This window comes from Pezoporus flaviventris, unplaced genomic scaffold (genome assembly GCF_033815535.1).
Source record: "Pezoporus flaviventris isolate CSIRO_AGI_PZ_B2104156 unplaced genomic scaffold, CSIRO_AGI_Pfla_v1 ptg000002l, whole genome shotgun sequence".
Taxonomy (NCBI): Eukaryota; Metazoa; Chordata; class Aves; order Psittaciformes; family Psittacidae; genus Pezoporus; species Pezoporus flaviventris.
Genome location: NW_026892550.1, coordinates 44,291,353 through 44,313,539, shown reverse-complemented (window position 1 = coordinate 44,313,539; position 22,187 = coordinate 44,291,353). Strand labels below are relative to the sequence as shown.

General features: G+C 43.8%; 2 protein-coding genes across 2 annotated transcripts in view; both read left to right on the top strand.

Moving 5' to 3' along the window:
• MFHAS1 (multifunctional ROCO family signaling regulator 1) overlaps positions 1–3,198 on the top strand; it is a 34,479-nt gene extending 31,281 nt beyond the window's left edge. The window contains exon 4 of the transcript XR_009747469.1: positions 1,025–3,198. The gene's annotated coding sequence lies outside the window, so the exon portion shown is untranslated. The remainder of the gene's footprint in view (positions 1–1,024) is intronic.
• A 1,338-nt stretch (positions 3,199–4,536) lies between these two features.
• On the top strand, positions 4,537–17,727 carry ERI1 (exoribonuclease 1). The gene is made up of 7 exons (XM_061476716.1): positions 4,537–4,685; positions 5,592–5,767; positions 8,045–8,255; positions 9,512–9,595; positions 10,270–10,379; positions 13,197–13,311; positions 15,200–17,727. Exons 1-7 carry the CDS (start codon positions 4,605–4,607, stop codon positions 15,440–15,442), a joined length of 1,020 nt encoding a protein of 339 aa, XP_061332700.1. The 5' UTR covers positions 4,537–4,604; the 3' UTR covers positions 15,443–17,727.
• The last annotated feature ends 4,460 nt before the right edge of the window (positions 17,728–22,187 follow it).

Below are 22,187 nucleotides of genomic sequence, written 5' to 3'. Positions count from 1 at the left end.
TGGCTGTATTGTACAGACTGGCCCTGATCCCCGTAGGCTGACCCTGGCAGCCATGCTTCCTGATTGGCCATTCTTTTCTGGGCCAGATGTGGAAAGGGTTGGGAAAGTGCAGGTTGAGCACTGGTACCACAGCACTGGTTTCTCTCTGGACCATGTGGTTTTGAGGGTTTCTAAGATGTGGCTGTCAGTTTGTGTCCTACAGCTGAGCCCTATAGCTGGGCTGTACGCGTCCTGCTCCATGCAAATACCTGGTTTAGTGTAAATCAAATAGGAGGCAGGCATTTCCAGAGCCAGAATCCCTTCAGCAGCTGCTGGTGAAGGTCTGAGAGATGAGGGACTTAAACTCTTGTCCTGTGATGGCAGAGCTGGGATGAGTGATACTGGTAGAAGGCAGTCCCCACCTGGATGCAGGCTGGCCAGGCCAGTGCATGACGGTGACATGCATCCTGCCAGTACTTGCTGCTATTGCAGAGGTGACATTCCCCTTCTGGTCCTTCACATACCAGTCTTGTGTGCAGGGCTGCAAATAACCCTGTTAGCAGAATTTAACACTGGGAAATGCAAGGCAGAATTTACCAGGAGATTGTGGAAATCAAACCATTGTTGGGGGAAACTGCCAAATAAAAGTTATCAGCTTCATCAGTTCATGTCTTTTTCCAGGTATCATTCCAGCTGGGAGGAGAGCTTGGGCTCAGACTTAATTTGTTGATCTGCCAGCTCTGGCAATATGCATTTAAGCCTTTCTTATGTCAGTGAGAAGCAGTGACTGATTGCGCTTCTGTATCACTGTAGATAAATTAGAGACTAGAAATTGCCTGTGGCACCTGGAGGGGATGAAAGTGGGGTGAGATCTCCGAGTGGTGTCAGGAATAGCGCTAGGACACTCCCTGAGTCTTGCTGCCTATGAGGCATAAAGGGCCCTGATATAGTCAGAACTTGTGTTAGAGCATTCCCTGCTGTCACCTCCTGTGCTGGGTGGCCTTCTCTTTGCTGCTACTCACCTCTCTCTTTCCATTCTCCATAGGAAGAAACTAGCGATCTGTTGCTGTGATGTTGCGTGGAAGCCACGTTGTAAAGAAACCACAAACTGGAATCCTTTTCCAGCCGGAGGCCTGTTTCCCAGTGCGCCCATCTGGTCTGGGATGCGTGAGCATTGAAGGAGTGAGAGGACAGAGCAGATGTCTTGCAGCCTGCTCCTTGGGACCACAGCCCTCCTGCCAGGGCATGCCACATCATCAGGAGCATGGCAGTACCTGGCCTGTGCAGGCACTAAGTTGGCACTGAAGCTGAAATGCCGGGAGCATGGCAAATCAACCTAGCTGGGTCTATCTAATATAAAATGGTGATCACTCATCCACCCACTGTTTGGTAACTGGTGTAACTGTGTTTTCATCTGTGGTTTTTTAATATGCAAAAGCCATTTAATTTTCTATGCAGTTAAAAAACATCTCCCCTTTGCAACTGCCAGGTGGGAGATCTGTGCAGGAGAACCAAGCCAAGTGGCTGAGAGTCTTTTTGATTTTACTGTTGCTCTCTTTTAAGGATGCATCCTGGAATCCTCTGCACACAGTGTCCCTTTGATGAGCCCCTGCTTCTTAGACCCCACTTAACATCCCTGAGACCCAAGGATGAGGACCTCAATTTTTTAAAGGGTGTCATTTTTTGGGGAGTCAAGCCACAAGGAAAAAGGGCTTGAAGGCAGTGCCCTAAAAGCAGAGATACCCGAGTTCAGAGCTTGTATTACATACCTGTTCTTGTCCCTGCTCAGAGAGTTCCTGTAACTGAAACAGCTAAGGCCTCTGCAGAGCACCCTGCAGCCTTTACTGACAGTGTGTTATGAATAGGGCAGAAAGGACTGGGGCATCAGTTGTCTCTGTGGAGCTGACAGTGAATTTAACCCCTTTGGAATAGAAGAATCTCCTGGTACTAGATGCCTACATCACTCAAGAGGATTGTGCTGGTTTTGCCTGTTGGTGTCCAGACCCTTTATTTGCTGACCAGTTGATTTCCTACTGAAACTGGTGCAGACAGGTTTGGAAGTAGAGCTGGCAAGTTGCTTTGCACTGCAGGACTTTTAGCAGCTGGATCATGTCCTGGAGTATCTTGTATTATGCCCTGAAGCAAAACCTGGGATTCAAACCTGCATCCGTCCAAGTGAAACTCCCAGGATAACAACTTTGCCATCTGCTGGGTCTGTGTAATGAGAGAAACTGCATGTCCCTAAGCAGCACACAAACTTGTTGAGGTAGAGTGAGATGGAGCTAAAAGGTGATGTTGCCCATCTAGCTCATCTTAGGGCTTGCCAGGGTACTTGGAGGGCCCTGGCAACTGCAGAGGGTCCTGGGTGATGGGACACCTTTGCTTTTACTGTGCTAAAGGCAAAGAGGTCAGAGAAATACAATTGTTTCCAACCTGCTGCAATGTCAGGATGCATTTGACTAGTCTCCTTTTGTGTTCTTTCTGTACTGTCTCTGCTCTGAGTTTGGGGGACTCGGCTTTTAAACAGAACTAGAGAACAGATTGGGATCTAACCTGCCTTGTGGTCTCTCAAATCAGATGGAAAAGACTGGGGGCTGTGGAAGCTTGGGTTTTCTCCCTTGCAGCATCCCCCATACTGGAGTTCCACGGTGGCTGTGAAAACTCAATAGTGTATGTGGGTGCTGCTTTCCCAGGAACCCAAGATGTGCTTGGCTGTGCTGTAGCACCAGAGCTTACATGAGGTTCCTGTCCTCTTCTCTTTGTACCTCTGAGGTAAAGTTTGTAATAGTGGCTCCTTCATCTGAGGAGTTGGATACAGTTGTGTTAAAGGGAACTGCAAATGGTGTTAGGAGCTCACTAAGTGAGATGAAAACCCATGAGCTCCCTTCTGCAGAGCCAGATCCCAGAGTTCAGCTCCTCACATGGCCTTTGGATGGGATCTTGGGCTGGCATCCTTGGAAACGCAGCGCAGGGAGATGGGGATGCTGCACTGCAGTAAGCACAAGAAGAGACAAGCCACAAGTGGGCCTCCATGTAGCACTCATCATGCGCTTCATGGCTCAGTTCATGGACTGTAATTGCAGGTATTCATATACTCAACATCAGTGGGCAGGACTCTGCGCACACGTACATGCATGCCCAGAAGCACATGCACCACACCCACACTTGCCCACACATCCTCGCCAAAACAACTGAGAATAAAAGCAATCTCAATCTCAAGGGGAGGTTTGGCTCTTTGATTTGATTTTGCTCTTCCAGTGCCTCCTCGGGCCCTGCCTCTGGAAGGGTCTGCGCCTCATTGTACATCTGGGGTTTTCCAAATCCATTAGGAAAATTTGTTAGGAGCACTGTTAGCAAATGGGTCACAAAATCAGCAAGAGATTTGGCATTGAGTGGATCTGAGCAGGGAGCCCCTTGTCTGAGTTAATATCTAGGAACCATTGCCCACTCCAGCAAGGCAGGTGATTTCTGGGCAATGGCTTTTTCCCTGCTGTGTTCAGGGTGTTGTGTGGGTTTGTGAGGCCAGCTCAGTGGTTCTCACTGGTACCATCTTTGTTTCCTTGCAAAGCTTGGTTCCCTCATTCTTCAGAGGTGAGAGCAGTCAGGCTGATGGCCCTTTGCTTGTGGCAGTGCCTGCAGGGTGAATTAAAAGTAGGAAGTAAGTCCCTTCCCACACAGCCCCAAGCAGCTGTGTGACCCCACTTCCATCACCACTCTCATCTGAAGGAGACAAGACTGATCTCTGCGGCAACCCCACCGAGCATGAAGGTGCTGCATAGCATGTCACGGGGAAGGAATGTCAGCATCTGCAACAAGCTGCTCGTGTGCCAGAACGATACAGGAGGTGACACTGAGGGTGGGTGCCTGAGCCCCAGCCACAGCAGGGCAATGAGGAGATGCTTGGATATTTAGGAGCTGACATAAGTGGAGGTGTTGGGGTGCCGCATACACTGCCTCTATCGCATGGACTGAAGAGGAATCTTTGAGTATGGGTCTGTGGGAAGCACCAGCAAGAAACCTGATGCATGACAGAGACGTCTCTCCCCTTTGCCTTCACGTCCTGGCTGAGAAGGCCCCTATGCCATCTCCCCTGCCTGCTTGTTGGCTGCAGGTTAAAGGCTACTGGGAAGAGCATGCGAGGCAGTTTCACAGGGCAGGAAGGGGATGGGGTCAGCTGAATCGCCCTGGTGGGCGTGCCCTGGCCTCCGACACACTATGGGTGTCCTAGGTCCACATTTAGGACGCCCTCTGTAAAGTCCCTTCACAAAGAGAGGGACGTGGAAGCATAAATACGGTGTCAGTCCAGTGCATCTTTCCCGCAACACAGCCAGAGCTTCCAGAGAGCTGCTGTGACCCCAAACCTAGGAGGCTACTCCGCCAAAGCTCGGGAGGGTATGGCAGGAGCAGGGCAGCAGAGGTGCTGCCGAGGCGCAGCGCTCGGGGCTGAGGCGATGAAGCAGGTTTCCATCCCAAGGCGGTAAGGCGGGAGCCGGTACCGAGCCGCTGTCCCTGTCTCACGACGGAGGAGGAGGTGGCACCAGCGGCAGCGGGGCCGTCCTGCAGAGCAGGGGCGGGCCCCACGCTCTCCCCGCCCCCCGACGGGCGCCCGGCCCTTCGCCGGCGCCATGGAGGAGCAGAAGGAGAACCGCCTGCAGGCAGCCCCGAATGAGGCATCGGCGCCGCCCGCCGCAGCCGCCCGCCCGTCGGTGAGTGCGCTGTGGCGGCGGGAGGCGGCGGCTGACCCCGCTGGAGCCGGGCATGCGCCCGCTCCCGCGCCCCTGGCCCGCCGCTGCCCCCGCGCATGCGCCGAGGCCTCCCCGCGGCACTCCCATGGCGGCGGCGGTGCTTGCCACGGCCCGAGCCAGGTGCTCCGCGGTTCCGACGGGGCGGGGCCCGGCCCGGCCCGGCCCGGCCCGGTACCGAGGCGGCGCCTTCGCTGCCGCGGGCCCTTCCGCCTGCGCTCGAACCTGGGAAGGCTGCGGCTGCGGCAGCGGGCTCGGGGAGGCCGGCCTCGCTTATGTCCTTGTCCCACAAAGCGCGCGAATAGCCGTTTGGAGTGGAAGTGCCTGTAGTTCATCTTAATTTACTCTTTTATTTATATTGCACATATTGGCCATCTGCCCGTGTGTCTCAGTCGGTGTAGAATCAGTAGCAGGGCGGACAGGGCCTTGAGCAACCTGGGCTACTGGGAGGTGTCCCTGCCCACAGCAGGGGGGTTGGAACTGGGTCATGTTAAGGTCCTTTCCAACCCAAACCATCCTCTGATTCTGGGTAGTTGAGGTGCCGAGAGGAATCTCGATGCCGGTTAAGGTTTTGTCACCTCATACCAGAGAACTAACTTTCTGTGTTGAAATTAGGACCCCCATTTAGAGGTTTGTCTCTCAGCTGCTGATAGGCACGACTTCAGACACGTGCATTACTGTCCCCTTAATTCTGTCTGTCGGTTTTTAGGCTTCAGTACTGATTTCCTTCCCTGTCTATAAGCTAGTTCACCTGCAGCGTGAAGCAGCGTGATGCTTCACTGTGATTTGGTGCCAAGATCATGTGTAAATCTTAATGGTCTAGCCTCTTGGTTTCACCTTAAATGACCTTCATGTTTCTCTTTCTTCTAGGGTAGGCAGCATTGTAGGATCAGTGACCAAGAAACTAATGGGAAGAAGTCAACTGCCAGTCCAAACGACTTCAGTGATCCGGTTTACAAAGAAATTGCCATGACCAATGGTTATATCAACAGAATGACCAGAGAGGAGCTGAGAAGTAAACTTGCAGAGTTCAAGCTTGAAACCAGGTTAGGCTGATTTGTAAACCTTTTGGTTTATCTTTGAGAGCAGCAAAGACACAGGGAATGAGTATTTTGAAGTTTAGAAATACACCGTAAAGCAAAAAGCAGACACTTCACCAAACACCAGCTGGTTTGTGCGCAGTCTTGATGCAGCCTTTGTTGTTGGATTGTTGCATGTGATGCTGCTTCATGTGTTACCAGCAACGTGTGCTGCCTCAACTGCTAACACGAAGTGGAACAATATGTAAATGTAGGGTACTTCTCAACACATATTTGGTCAAGTAGAACTGCAAGGGTTCTCAGGTGGTGGTGCAGACCTTCAGGGTATAGAAAGTCGCTTCAGGACATACACGGTTTTGTTTACTGTACACACTACAGATCTGATACTGGCTGGAACCGCTGTGGTGATAGGGCTTGGAATTTAATTGATGCAAAGGACAGGTACCTTTAGATGGAGGATTTGCTAATCTGAATAGATGAGATAGAATAATGAGAATAGGTGAATATGTTATTAGCTGGATGTGTGCTCACTGAGGAGGAGGAGAGGGCTGGGAATATAGAGTGGTTCTTGCTCTGTTGGAAATGACCTGCAACACCCTTTGATATTGCTGTGGCAAAGCAAATTTGGGATGTTGAGGAGAAGGTCAGCTGGGAAAAACAAAGTGTATTGTGTCTATTTGCAGCAGGAATGAGGAAGTAGTAGTGGTGGTGGTGAGTTGGCACAGTGAGAAGCTACTGCTCTAGAGGAAGAGGGAATATGAAAGGTGAGAGTTTAAAAGGAGAAGTCTGGCTTTCTAGAAAAGATGACTGTAGGGAAGAGGATGTTGGGGGGGGAAGGAAGTAACAGAGGTTCCTTTGAACAGAGTAACAGAAAAGAGACTTGTCTGGGTGGGAAGTGCAGTCTGTCTGCAGATGTTCTGATGCATAGCTTTTTTAATTCGTTCTTTGGATTTAGCTCCTCAGGAGGAAAAAAATTATCATTATCTGATAGATTTTTTGTAAACCAGTTTAGATTTGTACAGCTGTTCAGCAGTCACCCTGATTTAAAAACAGAAAGCAGAATTCAAGTAGTTAAGGATATGTTTATGGTTTCCTCCTCACTTATTAATTTTCTATTTGTTTTTATTCAGTTGTAAATGCAGAAAGCTTTAAACTTTTAGCTAAGCTAGACTTACCTCGTCAATAAATTCAGTTCTGTTGGTCAGAATATGTCTACATGTAAACGGTAGTGCGTCACCTCAAGTGTAGCGAACTGAGCAGATTGCCACACACCAGTCCTTTTCCTTGGGGTTGTTTTGATAGCAGATCATCTTCTCTTTCAATTCCCTGTATAGGTTTGATGAAGAAAAAAGTATTTTTCCCCTCCATTGCCTTCCATACTGTCTTAACCTTGAATGAACTGGTGGCCATTGAGTTAAAGTAGATTAATAAACCAGAGTGAAAAAGACTTATCTGTGTTTGCAGAAGCAGCTGATGTTCTCAAATGCAGGTTTAGTAGTCTGATTCCACTTTTCTCCTTGTGGATCAGTGGGCTGCTTTTCTGATAATACCACTTGCTACAAGTAGCTGTTACAGCTTCTGTGGTTTCATTTGGAATGTGTAACTTTAAAAATGACTTCATTGGAAGAGTAAATTATCCTTGTTTATTCAGCTCTGGTTTGGTACATGGCAATTCTGGCACCTGCACTTGCATGTTATAATGTTTATATTAAAAAGATGCAGTAAGTAACTTCAGTCACTTGCTACTGTGAATTCATGTGTTGTCCACGAACCTCCTGAAAAGCAGGATCCCGACCAGGAAGTTTTTCTGACAGCTGAAATCTCAAGTACTTTATTTGAATTGAGTTACTCAAGCTCAATTTTAAATTTAAATTGAGACTAATTTAAAATGTGGATGTTTTAGCTGGATTCTGCATTGTCTGTGTCACTGATGCAGAAATATCTCAGGCATCAGTGCTTCAGGCAGAGGGCACAGGGAAATACGGATGAAGCAGTATTGTGCTTCCAGGTCCAGAGGTCATCTGGGAGCAATCTGCAAAGACTTGGGCTTTGCAAAAACTTTGACTGCTGTGTTATTTGGGGATGTTGTGGGTGATATTGCAGCCTCTGCATTACCCCAGGTAATGGATGGTAAAATTGAACTCGGACTTCACAAGTGATCATGCTCAAAATTAGGTTCATAAATGATAAACTTTCAAATGTTAAACAGAGCTTTAGTTCTACAATGATGGAATACTCAGTCACATGTGAGTGTGATCTTTGTCACTTTCCTTATCTCTTTAGAGGAGTAAAAGATGTGCTGAAAAAGAGACTGAAAAACTATTACAAGAAACAGAAGCTGATGCAGAAGGAAGCCATTAATAGAGACAGCTGCTATGACTACATCTGTGTTGTTGACTTTGAAGCAACATGTGAAGAAGGAAACCCACCTGAATTCATACATGAAATAATTGAGTTTCCTGTTGTCTTACTAAACACGCATACCTTGGAAATAGTAAGTGATCTGATTATTGATTTATTTTTTTCTTCCATAAAGACCTATCCTCTGTGCTTCCTTACATACACATAGAACTTTCTTTCTGTTCTTAAAGTATCTGGAATAGATCATGCTGTTGACTCCCTCTATTTATATGAGGGACTTCTGGTTTCCCAGTCATCTTGTCCCCCCTACTTCTTTCCCTGCCTTCAGATCCACAAAGCTATTTCTAGGACTGAAGAGATTAACCATAAACAAGAATTGGCAAATTCAGTGGTCCTGTGTGAGGCAATCTAGAAGAGACTAATGCAGAGGCCTAGAAAGGGTGGTTGAGTGAACATTCCTTCTTGTCAGGCTAGACTATATCCACAGTGTACTTGCCAGACTGACAGCTGTGTAACCTGATTTTAAACATACTTAATAGACATTTGGCAGCCTTGGGTGCTCTGTTCCAGTATAGCTGTCTTTTAGAAAAAATGACTTGCTGTCTAACTGAAACTGTAACTCTGAAATGGAGGAAGTGCACCCACCTCTGCCTAACGGTTCATTTATCAAGAACTTCTTAAGAGGAGGAGGTCTGCATTAGAGTGTAGCTGCATGTATGACTAACTGCAGAAAGAGCATTGTGAACATTACCAAGATTGGTTTATTACATTTAGAGTAGTAGGAAACAGAGTGAGGTTTTTTTCCCTCTGTCCAAAAGGTTTTATGTAGCAGCAGGGGTCTGGGGCTTTCTTCTTCCTATGAAACTTTTTATAGTTGTCACTCTTGCGCTGCTCAGTCTCCTAGAGTGAGCAGTCATTGTATTTATCTCTGGCTGGCTGGCATCCAGAGGAGTGTGACTTGTATGCAGCCTCTGACATGTGTGGCCAGTTGCCTTCCTTGAATTACAGTTGAGCCTTTAGAGATACCACCTAAAAATTTTCAGGCTTTTGTCATGCCTCTCACTTCTCTTGTCCTTACTCACGCTTTCCTTTTCCATGGTCTTCCCCTTTATTACAGTCTGTCCTTCTCCCCTCTTACCCACATTCTTGTTTTCTGGTGTCTCCTAGCTGAGAGGAAGGACATATTCTGGTTGGAAAGCCACCTCTCTGTCCCCTTGGGAACCTCATGATGGTCAGTCAGGACCTTCATACTCGCTTTGGAGGTGCACGCACCTTTTTGACTCCAGCAGGATGCAAGTAGTTGCTGTTGCCTTTTGGCTATAGTCAAGCCCAAGAAGTTGCCTTGCAGTCTATATAGTGTGCTGTTGCTGAGTGATTCTCTTATTACAGGAGGACACCTTTCAGCAATACGTGAAGCCAGAGATTAATCCCAAGCTTTCAGACTTCTGCATCAGCCTGACAGGAATCACCCAGGTACTTTGCATTTTTGTTTTTTCAGGGCAAAACAGTAATGAAAAAAAAAAAAAAGATGTGGTGTTGATGTTTTCAGACTGGTGATCTTTCAATGGTCATTTTTTTGTAAGGGTTATTCTCTTAATCCTCATTTTCCCCCTTTCTCCCAATTATCACAGAATTGATTTCCCTAAGTTGGTCATTTAGTTGTTCGTAAAGGACTATAGGGAAAAGCATTTACTTTGTAATCCATGTTCAGCAAATTAGTCTTTAGCAGAGGAAACCGCTTTTGAACTGCATCGGTTCCTTTCCTATGATTTTTATTCTAAAGGGTTTAGAGTCTTGCAATGGCTTGTGATCGAGTGACTGAGCAGGAAGGAGTCTGAGAAACAAGCTCAGAGGCTTTAATCCAAGTTTGACAGCTGACTAACCTTGTTACCTTCATGGATGCTATTTGGAGTTTGGCTCTTATAGTGCTTTTGTGGTGCCCGTTTTTAAGTTCAGAAAAATGTGCCCAATTGTCTGCTTATCTTGGTGTGTAACCTGTTTCTAAAGATTCCTGTGAAGCCAACTGAGTGAGTGAGTTAGTGAGTGCCTATATACCAGTAGAGTTCTTACACTTCCTTGTGGTTTGGTTTGGGGTTTTTTATTTTAAAATGTTCCTCACTGATGGTTGGGTTTTTTTGTTCTCTTAGGACATTGTTGATGAAGCTGAGACATTTACTCAAGTTCTGCAGAATGTCATAGAGTGGATGAGACAGCGAGAACTGGGAACAAAGTATACATATTCCATGTTGACAGATGGGTATGTCCTTATGCAACCTTCAGCACAATCTAAAACTGCGAAACAGTGCCTAATCTTTGTGAGAGCATTGTTAAATGTGGATCGTCGCACTGCCATTTTATTACAGTTTTAGCTTTTGGGAAAATCAGACAAGATGAACTAAACAATTTGAAATGAAGCTTAAATCCATTAGAGGGCACTGTTTCCTTCCCAACTCTTCATACAACTGAATGATACTGATTAGACTTTCTACCCTTTTTTTGTTGTTGTGATTCTCTGTTTACATCTAGCTTTCATATAGCACATAATACCTGAAAATAGCATTGTGCAGTTTCAGTTCTAAGCATTTCCCATGCTCCCCTGAATCTGAGGTTTCAGAGGTGTGTGGTGGTTGCATTATATCCTATGTTTGTCAGTGTTGCTGTTAATACATCCTGCATGTTTCACTAGAAAGCAATAATGATTATGCTGTTTATAAAACAAGGAGAAATGGCTAGCACAGAAACTTCTCTGTGTGGCTCTTGGTGAGTCCCACCTCTGACAAGCTTTGTGGGTGAGGGATTGACTAGTCCTTTTAACTGCCATCTGAACTTGCTCTCTTGCAAGGTCTGTGTGGAAAATCAAGTTCCCTAATGACTGCAGAGTGAACAGATCTCGAGATCTAGGTATATCTGTGGTGCACTATTGTTCTTGTGACCTTAGCTGTGGTACGTGATGAAAGGTACTGTTGAGCCTTATGTAGTACTGGCCAGGGATTTTTTCTGTAGATGGTTCTTGCTTTTTAGCTGTGAAACACTACTATTCTGTTAATGTGTCTGCTTTCCTCCTTCTTTTGGAATGAGGTATTCAGGTAGAACGGGGAGTTTTTAACATCAGCCATGGCTGGGGTTTAACCCCAGCTGGCAACCAAGTATTGTGCAGCCACTTGTTCACTCCTTACACCAAGTGGGATGGGAAAGAGAATTGGGGAAAAAAAGTAAAACCTGTGGGTTGAGATAAGAACAGTTTAATAATTACAATAAATATAATATAATAGTACTACTAGTAATAATTATGATGATGAAAAGGGAAATAACAAGGAGAGAGATATAAAACTAAAAGGTGGAGGGGGGAACTCAAGCAAACAAACAAAAGCCCCTCAACCCGACAAACAGCACTGATGCACAGTACAATTGTTCAGCACCCACTGACCAATACCCAACCCATTCCTAAGCAGCAATCAATCTTTTATGGCCAACTCCCCCCAGTTTATATACTGGGCATGATGTGCTGTGGTATGGAATATCCCTTGCTTAGTTTGGGTCAGGGGTCCTGTCTCTGCTCCCTCCTGGCTTCTTATGCCTGTTCTCATGGTCAGAGCATGAGGGACTGAAAAGTCCTTGATCAGGGTAAGTGCTACTGAGCAAAAACTAAAACATCAGTGTGTTATCAGCATTATTCCCAGACCAAATCCAAAACACTGCACCAGCTACTAGGAAATAAAATAACTCTATCCCAGATGAAACCTGGACACCTGTGTTGAGGTGAATGGCGCATTTTCACGTTGCTGTGCCTGTTGTTTGGCTTCTCCTGTGCTGGATTAAAAAGGCAGTTCTCTGCTGCTCTGCTACAGTGACAATATTGATACAGAGGGAGATGAATCCCAAAACAAAACTGTAGTTTATGAAAAAAGAGCGTGGGGGATCTTAGTATGACTTCCTAACGCTTCTGTCAAGTAAAACACAGATAAACAGTGGTGTGAAAAATAATGTATCATAGGAGATGAATGGATACGTAACAGAAGCTTTTTTAACTAACCCATCTTAGTGACTGGGAAATTGTTTTTTTGCCATGACACTTTTTTCTTAAACCTCGTAAAGATCTGGACAATGGCTACAAATCACAGGTGTTTTCAGCTGAAGAACCTGTATCAATGAAATGCCATTGTGTTCAGTGTGAACAGTGAAGGCATGTAGAAGCTGTCACACAAGATTGGAGGTGTACAGTTTAGATCTGTGTGCACGTTAAAAATAAGGAATTAAAATAATGTCATTCCAACTTTAAGTAATATAAGCAACTGTGGTAAATACTGCTATTTGACTAATTTTTTACCTATTATTAGGTTTCTCTCTTTGGAAGCAACAGTAAATTACAAAATGCTAAAGCAAAACTGGTGCATGACTGGTTGTATTGCTGGGCCTAAATGTGTCTGGAATTCCCCTGCAGAGGAGTCCCCTCTGTGAAATTCCTCTAGGAATCTAGGTGCAGTGAAACCTCTGCCATATGGGTGAGATTGCACAGATAGCTGCAAGAGAGGGGAAAAAGGGCTTTATCTTAGCTTGAAGCCCAGAAACTTGCTGGGGTGCAGGCTAGAAGTGCATAGGGTTGTAGTTTCATATTCTTTCCATGAAGGTCTGGTTTCTCCTACAACTAGCTGCAGTCTTGTTTCAGTAATCTATGTGAAGCAGAGAGATGCATGCATACCCATTTAATTAGGAAAATTAGGAAATTTAAGGTGTCACTTGCTTCCCCAAGGGCTGCATAAGCATCTAGTTTATTGGCAGTTTTTGGAACAGACGTTATAGGTGGAGAGGTTGACATGCTGTTTTTTGTTTTAACCATGCTGGACATGAAACCATACTCATGAAAACCTTGCTCATGTCATTATTTGTTCTCCCCATGATTAACAAATTCATATTAAAAAATCCTTTACCATAAGTGTAGGAAAAGAGCTTTTCCTGAACTGTTTTCCTTCTACTAGTCACCAAAGAAAAGGCAGCTTTTTGTGCTGTGCTATATGTAGAAAGCAGAGCATCTGAATTATGTATTACTAATGTTTTTCTCTTTTGACTTTTTAAGATCTTGGGATATGAGTAAATTTCTGAACACCCAGTGCCGTATTAGCCGTATCAAATACCCTTCTTTTGCCAAAAGGTGGATCAATATTCGCAAATCGTATGGGAACTTCTATAAGGTTTGTACAAATTGTTGTTTCTCTTGCAGGAAGATTTGGTTTAAAAATCTAGAATGTCTTGTTGTGCTTGTCATCTTTCCTTGTGTAGTATCAAATTACCGTACCTAAGCAAGTTGCCTGAGCCCTGATTTTTAATTCTGCTTCATACCTAAATCCCACTTTCCTAATTGAAGATCATATAATTTACTGCATTTTGATTGTAATCTTGTTTTCAGGAATCAGGTGTTCCACAAAGGATTGTCTAAAGATGACATACCAGTGCTCATTGATCAAGTTTGACTGAAGTAGTTGACCTAAAAAGACTCTATATTGATTTTTTCAATTATTTTTTCTTGTTTTAATGTAATATACTATAAAATTAACTTGCACCACTACCCTCAGATATCTATGCTTTTGACAGTGTAATGGGAGACATGGGAGAGGAAGATTAGGACATACCTAATGTGGAATCAAACTGCCAAGAGAAAAGGAGCACCAAGTTCAGTGCTAAGCCTTATTACTGCTTTCTTTCACTATCAGGTTACCATAAAAGGGGTTATTCAAGTTTCTAACAAATTCCTAGTCAGTCTACACTAAACCATTTGTTTGAACATGATTTCGGCCTAGCTTATGATCTTCTGTTGAAGGGCTTTTCCATACTTAATGTAACCTTTAGGAAAAAAGAGGTTAACATTTAACAGGAGAAGAGCTTTACATTGGGCTGGGCAAATATTACAGGGTTATTCCATGTCTCCTTCTATTATTGTGCCTTCTCTGCATAAGCATTTCTGTTGGAAACATGCTGGAACAGAGAACAGCCTTGTTAGACCCATCAGCTTTAACCTAGACAGACCTTTCTCCTTTTTGCATTGAGCAGTAAGGGTGCTCAATGAAGAGCAGTGAAAGATTGTAACTTAGAAGGAATAGCTTCTTTTTATTTTGTGTGATTTTTTTTTTTTCTTTTTTTACAAGCAAACTATTTAAGCATTTATAGTTGTTCAGTGCTTCTGTTTAGCTATTCTGTGCTGCTGTCAAATCTGTTGTTAAGTAATAGTAATAGATAAAATTAAGGACAAGGAATGTATTATAACTTTCCTGTGGAATATCTCACAATATGCAGCATGTCTCCACTGCCCAGTTTATGGGTGTTTTTCTTGGAGCTTCACATTGCCAGGTTTTGGCAACTGTGTAGTCATCATTCTGCCTAGCTATTACATCCAGCAGTATGGTGCAATATCCTGGAACTTGTCCTGTCCCATGTTCCCCCACCCCAGCCACCCCAAGAGTAAACTGGAGCTTTCCTTTAAAGTTACCCTTTTGTTTTCCTGTGACTCTTCTGAAGAACAAATGTATAGCAGTTAATCAGAAGAACACTTGGGTGTTTTGCTGGTGTAGCACTTTGCCATGGGTAAGTCAGTTAAGCTTCCTTGTCTCTTCATGCTGTTTGCCATCCCTGTAAACATGGGTTGCTCTAGGTATTCTTGATCAGTTCATTTGGTGTTTAGAGGCATCCAGAAGCTTGAAAAACAAAATCTGATACCCTCTGCAATGCCACTTTGGGTGGTAATTCCTTTTATATAAGGCTGGTTAAAGCTAGCTAGACCATGGCTTCCATTGTTGCCAGTGTTGGGACATCTTGAACTGGTGCTGGTAATGGTGAGAGGCTCTTGACATCATTCTGAGTCTAGACAAGCCCCTGTTGACTGTGTCTCCTCTGTAAAAATGAGAGTGTCTGTCTCACCAAGGTGCTTTGAAGTTAAATTGTTAGTAATCTGTCAAAAGGCAACATGAAAGTAGTATGTGACTTAAGTAAACTTAAAATCTGCATATGTTTCTGCTGCATTGTGTTACATTAAAAAGACTTCGTACAGAACCTAATTCTTGAATGCGGTTCACTTTCTCCCACCAGGTTCCTAGGAACCAGACCAAGCTAACAATGATGCTTGAAAATCTGGGTATGAATTATGATGGGAGACCTCACAGTGGACTTGATGATTCTAAAAACATTGCAAGGATAGCTATAAGGATGCTACAGGATGGCTGTGAACTGCGGGTGAATGAGAAGATGCATGCTGGACAACTTATGACAGTCTCCTCCTTGGCCCCCTTAGAGGGAGCCCCTGCTCCACAGATGCCCCGCTACAGAAACTAGCAGTACAGGGATCTGCCTTAGGAACTGCTCCCAGATACCCACGAAGGACTGTTACAAAGCTTATTGAACAGACACCTCTGCCAACCTGTCTCCAGTGCAGAATCCAGAAGCACCTTAACTGATCGTCTCTGTTGAAATAAAGAGTGTGGAAGCTCTTTGCAGCCTATGTTACAGCATTTTTTTTTCCTTATGATACTTTGCTGTCGCTTGCAACTTACCCAGTAGTAAAGTTGATATGCGGGATCTAGGCAGTGTGTTAAGCTTTTAAGAACATGTAATTTAAACACATGCAAAGATCGATTTGGCCTGTGCATAGCTGTTCCACCCCAGCCTGTGGGTAGTATATATTCGCTATGCCCGACTCTTAATGATATCTAGCATCTGATTATTCATTGCACACAAATAAGACATGGCTGGAAGAACTGAAATAGTAAGTGGTTGGGCTGGCCTTTCCTGATAAGGCAGTCTTCTAAGGGCTCCTGCTGTTAACTTTCTGGGGTTTTTTACAAAGTCTAGAAGAAATGGGAGAATGTTCATCAGTTCTAAAGCAGCAGAAAAGTACTGTGTTGTCTGGGTGTTGGTTTTGTTTTCCTTTGAGGAATATGTTTGTCTGCTTCCACATTGAATAGAAGAGCTGTGTGTTGAATAAAAATTCCATTAATGTGGCATGGTAGTAATCTCCTTTTAACTTGTATTTAAAAAGAGAAGGATCCAGATTTTCCCTTTGAGGGTCATATCTCCTATTCCTGCTATACTCGTAGCTGCACTTCATTTAATGTCATTTTTGGACACTGTCAGCCATGAGTGAAGTAAAAATAGGTTCAAAACATGCCAGGTCATCAAAATTTTGTGCTGTGTGGTTATTACGCAAAACAAACCAAGAAGCTTCTAGTTCATAGGTAAATTAAATACATGCTCACCTATTTTTGGTAACATCCTGTGCTTCTGCCACCATAAAGCTGTGCCTTTTAATACAGTTTTATTAGTGAAGGCCACATCTAATTATTAACAACTTCTGCTTTCTTCTTAGGCCCCAGATAAGGTGATACTCAAAACAGGCCATGCTGTTAATTTGCCTTGCTTCCATGGGCTGTTAATGAAGTTCAACATCGATGTGATCAGCTTTGAATTGGAATGGCTTGTTCCGCAATGCGGAATGATGTATTTTGGTTGCTCTTAGTCAAAAAAGAAGTTAGATTGGTATCCCTATATTACAATTCAGTCATTCTTGCTATGATTTGCATCCAGGAAAAAAATAACCAATTCATAATGAAGCTTTGTTGATAACATTCGCTGCTTGGCTAAAACTCTTCCCAGCTCCCCTTGCTCTTCTGGCTGCTAAACTGGATCAATGGAAATGTGAAAACTATTTCAAATTCATGTAAGAGAGAGAAGTATTTGTCAAGTCTCAGCTGCTTCATATGGAGGTGGAAGCAGGTCTCTTTCTAGGGTTACAGATTTGGATAGCCACAACTGCTTTAGAATGATGTTCAGTTTTTTTCTGAAAGTAAAGACTTGTACTTGCAGGGTTTTTACTTTAAAACTTTGTAAGTTCCTTTCTGTAGTAGCCTGTGATGTATTTTCATAATATGTATTTTTTTTTCTATTTTATCCTTTTATTTAGAAGGATAAAATCCAGATCTCTGATATGCTTACTCTGAAAATACCATTTGTTAGCCCATGTTTGTACAAATTGTTAATTATATATTTGCTTTTCACCATAGCAACCACACTTGTTGTTTCTGAAGGACCATAGTAATTTACTACTTTGGAGTTACTGAGATGCACGTTCCTATGATAAAATTTAGTCTAGCTCAGCAGATCCCCCCTTGGGTGGGGGCAGTATCATAGACTTTGTCACTAGTCTTTTATTTACAGGTCTGTAACCAGGCTCACAGACCAATGAAAAGGTCTGACAAGGAAAAGCTTTGTTATGGATTATACTGCAAGTTTCCTAAGTGAAGAGCTGTTGTAATTTTACATCGTTTATTTTAAGTACAGAGTTGTTTATTTTTGTTAAATAACTTCAGAAAGATATTTTTTAGATACGGGTTAAATAATAATTGTTTTCTGTTTACTGCTTGAACAGTTTTTTATCAGTAAGTTGCAGAAATCTATAGAATTATTCCAGATATTATTTTATCTGAGTTGGATTAATGTCAAGCTAAGCTGTAACTATTTTCACAAAAATGTCTGATTCAGTGACTTTGAATTGAATTTTATGAATGTTTGTTGATTTATTTGGAATGTAAAGAAACTTATTAAAATAAGTTGGTATTTATTAACATGTCAGGTTATGAATTCACTACAAAGCATGAGATGACTCCAGCAGTCCTGGCAGCCTTGGTCTCAGCATGGCCCAGGGTTAGTCTTCTCAGATGGACTAGTAACATTGCTGTGTACATGTAGCTTAAATCTCACGAACGTGACTAGTTCACAACAACCAGTAACAGGATAAATCTTCCTGCATGGTTTCATCCTAAAGGGGAAGGAGGCACTTGAGGGAAACAAAATGTGGTACAGTGATTTTAGTAGTGACACTTGTGTTCAGCCAAACTATGTTTTTTTCAGGTTGATCTCATTTGTTTGTCCACTTTGCTGAGTGCATCCCTGCTGTAATGAATACTTTTATTTATTAGAGGAGTCATCCCATGCTGGAAAAAGTAATTGACAACCAAGTAAGAAACAATCTCCTTTTTATGCAGAAAAAACTCATGCAGACGCTCTCCTGCTGAGATAGTAAGAGGCCTTGTTTTGTTGTCTTACTTCACATTTCAGGAGCTGTACTTGAGCAACTGTAATGCTACTGCAGACAGACTTTGGAAAAACCACTCACAAACTTTAAACAAGGGAGTTGCAGGCAAATTTCAACACGAGCACTTTCAAGTAGATTTCTTAATAAGTATTTATATGAATATGAGAGGCATTCACAGAATCTTGGGGTTGTGTTAGGAAGAAAGGTCTCAGGTTAAAGGCAGTAACCTTTCGCAGTGAACAAACATCGGAATAAATGTGGCTAGTTGCATGCTGAACAAGAGGTCACAACAGCTTGTAGCCTCCCATCAGGCTAGTGTGGTATGGCTACAGGGACAAGTCTCAGCAGGTCAGTTATCCATAGAAACTGCTTCTGTCTGTGCTTGTCTTCTAATGAGGTAATTTAATAATTCAGTTTAACAAGGTGGTTGTTTCCATATTTTGGTGGAAATTAACATTGCAATGAGGAGGGACTGTTCTCAGCAATGGAAGTAAGTAAAAACTCTCAGTTCACCTTGAGCTGAGGTTGTCGTGCCCTTGTAGAGCTCTCTGTGCCTCACTGCAGCTGCTCTTTGGTGACCTTGCAGAAGTAGTGTTTTTTCACTGCGACTTTGTTAAAGAGCAGCTCATTTCTTTTGCCCTTCAGTTCCCAAGGCTGATTTTAAGGCCTCCCTTTCCCTTTTTCTTCCATTAGTGAACTTTTGCCTCCCCTGAAAAGAAGTTTGTCCTAGTTAAGATCTTTTTATGCTCTTTTTAATCTGGGAAAACAAACAAGCCCTTTCAAAAGAAGTTGGAAGTCTTACCTGACTGGAAGGATAGTTGTCAAGAGACCCAGGTACTGACTGGAGGCTTTTGAAATGGGCTAAACAATATCATTTCTGTTGCAATCAAGGTCATTCTAGACAGCTAAGACCTTCTAGTTCCCTCTCAAGTGCTTCATATTTGACAGCCCCATGGATAACAGCGCAGCATACCACAATGACAATATGTGAAGTAGCAAGGTGGTGGTCAGCCCATGCTTCTGCTCAATCTTGTGTTGAGCTGTGGCCTATCTGAACAGCCATAGTAGGGAGCTGGCTAACACTTGATTTTAGAAGATCTTCCTGCCCATCTAGTGGAGAGTGGGGTGCTGGCCTGCAGGTATGGATGAGAAGCCATTTCTCTCTTGGGTTCCCTCTAGTTTGGGCTTTGCGTGTTCAGAGCCCCCAACTCTGACTGGCTTTTGCCCTCTTAATTGGAGGTCTCTGTGTTGTGGGAGAAAAGCCTGAAGTAGCTTTGGGTGTGTGCTCCTTAAATTTAAGGTGCGTGACTGCTTTGCACCAAGTGGCCGCACATGGAGAAAAGGCTTTTTTGAATGAATGCCAGGAGTCTTAGACACCTCTTCATGGCAGAGGTGACCTCTGGGTGTGTTCTGATTAGGGATACGATTGCATTAGGGGTAGCTCTTCTCTGTGGCCACTCAGTCCAAGGGTGCCCTGTGGGTAGTACCATGCCCTGCTCCTGTGATCTTAACTCAGTGTGGTTATGACTGCACATGATAATTGTAAATCTTGTAATGCTGCTTGCAGATATATGGTGGCTTGGGGTAGTTTTTCCTACTTTCTGGCTAAGTTACTGCTAATCACGGGGGGTTTTGCTGTTTGAAGTGAATGGTAATAATGATCTTGCATTGGTAAAGTACTTGCACTGATTCTGACCTCCTTTGTTTATGTTCCCTGTTTCAGTGATGTTGTTGAAGAGCACACGTAGCCAAATGGACCCAGAGATGTCCCAATAAGCAGGAATTGCTTCATCATGCTTGTGCTCAGCTTTGGGGTGGTGTGCAGGTCCAGGGCTGCAGGCTGGCCAGGAAGCATGACACACCTTCCCAGACAGCTTACATGCTCAGCAAAACACCGTGCTTGGGCATCTCTTATTTTCACTTACGACTGCAATCATTGCGATTTGAAGGTCTCCTTGCTGTGTTCCTGTCTTTATTTCATGACGTTTCATAGTTTTAATTGATAAAGAGCTGAATACTTATGCTCTGAGTAGCATGAAAGCACTTTATGTGTAATTCAGAGGCAGGTGTAGCAGCCAGCAGTCTGAGACTCAAACTGCCTCCCTTTCTCACATGAAAACACTTATATGCTTGTGATTAATTTCCATTCATACAGGTATGGGCTAAGGTGATAGAGACCTAAAAAGAAGGAGAAATTACATGTTATCAGCTGATCTATGCATGGTAAGCCATGTGTGTGCTTGTAACTATCAGTATAGTCTGAGTGTTTAATACAGTTGATGAACTTTGGTAACAGGCTTTCTGGGAAGCTTAATGCCACGTACAGAGGGGTAAAGTGACTGTTCCTGCACTAAGCGCGGCTGTATTTAAGTAGAATCTGGGGGATAGCACAGTCATATGTCGCTGTCCTCCACAAAGAGAGGGGAGATGGAGCCAGCCCCCCAACCTTGTGTTAGTGGTAGCTCTGCTCCAAATGGGAGTCTTGACAAGAGACCTCTTTTCCAAATGGTTCTGTAAAAACCAGTCAGGGGAAGAACAAGAGATAGTTTATCCAGTAGTTTTAATCTGCTGCTGGGATCACTTTTCCTGGGAATTTTCCATGTGTTTTTGGGCACAGACATGGCCTTCAGTCCAGCTTTACTCTTCAGAGGCCTCTGTTTCTTGTTTCTGATAGAGAGCTGTGCTTTCCTACCAGCACAGTGTCTGGTGATGTACTGGTTTGGAAAGTTAAGCCACGTCCTGCCTGAGAGCAGTATCCCCAGAGCTGGTCACCACACTTGGCAGTCTTCAGTAAACAGGCAGCCCTGTAGATAAGGGGCATTTATTAGAGCTGAGAAGACTGGGTGGGGCACGGCTGAAAAAGAAACCAGGAATCCTTATCCGGCATGGGAGGGAGGTGCTGTGGTGCCTGCAAAGCCCATCTGTGGGTGTGCTGTACATCTTTGGGAGCAGTTTCCTTCAGCTGTCTTGGTGCTTTGTCTCCCCTGTTAAGCCACACAAGCATGTTTCTTCTTCAGACCTTTTCCCATACCTCAAATGTGCTGGTTTACAGGGTGGCTTCTCTGGAATTTACTGGCTTGCTCCTTGTTTGTGCTTGTTTTCCTTACACGCAGTAGTCCTTCCCTGACCCTGCTTGTACTGATTTTCTAACAGCCATGTCTGGAAGCAGCTGTACTCTGTGATGTAATCTTGTCTGTTCTGCTGGCCTGTTACGAGCAGCTCCTACAGGAGCCTTATCAGATCAGGGACTGCTGCCTGGTTAGGAGCTTGTATAGTGTGGTGCTGCAGTTCATCAATACTGCAGCCATTTAACAGATACTAACAGTGTAAGTAAATGGAGAGTCCCTCAGCCTCCTTCGCAAGTCATGGCAAAAAGCTTGTGGCAAGTTCTCATGCTTTAATGGTGCTTTCATTCATGTGTGCTTTCATTCATGTATGCTATCACATGTACATCTCCTCTGGGGCTGCTGCCACCATCAGTGATTAAAAATCGTGGTAAGGACAGGATCATTTTGAAACTGAATGCCAGTGAAGTCAGATGAGTGATGGGTATTTGTTTGTGTGATGGGTATTTGCTTCGATGCTAGAGCTGTGTTGGTAAATGTAGCATCATGTTGAGGAGGTACAGTGATGCTTTACTAGATTCAGTGAGTAAGCCTATTCAAAATGCCTTTGATTTCTGGGACATATTGTCATTAGCCCTCCAGCATGGAAGACTTGTGTTAGCCTTGAAAGAAGAAAATTATTGTTTTAAACTTACAAAAAATATTTTTAAAGTTCCTATCTGAGGGACTGGGAAGATGAAGAGAGATGCATATGTTTTCAGGAGAACTGGGAAATTTGAAGCACTTTAGAAGAAACATAGTGGTGCTGAGAAAGGGTTTTTGTGCTGTCGAGTACCTCAGCATGTGACAGACAGAATGGATTTTGTTCAAAGCAAGACGTTCCTGTGATAGCTGTGTAGCATTTAGTGTTGTTTAACTGCTTAAC

Excerpts from the sequence above, each read along its gene's own strand:
- ERI1 (XM_061476716.1), top strand. The coding sequence starts at position 4,605 with ATGGAGGAGCAGAAGGAGAACCGCCTGCAGGCAGCCCCGAATGAGGCA. Across the intron at positions 9,596-10,269 it reads GCCTGACAGGAATCACCCAG|GACATTGTTGATGAAGCTGA; the intron begins GTACTTTGCATT and ends TTGTTCTCTTAG. Across the intron at positions 13,312-15,199 it reads CGTATGGGAACTTCTATAAG|GTTCCTAGGAACCAGACCAA; the intron begins GTTTGTACAAAT and ends TTCTCCCACCAG.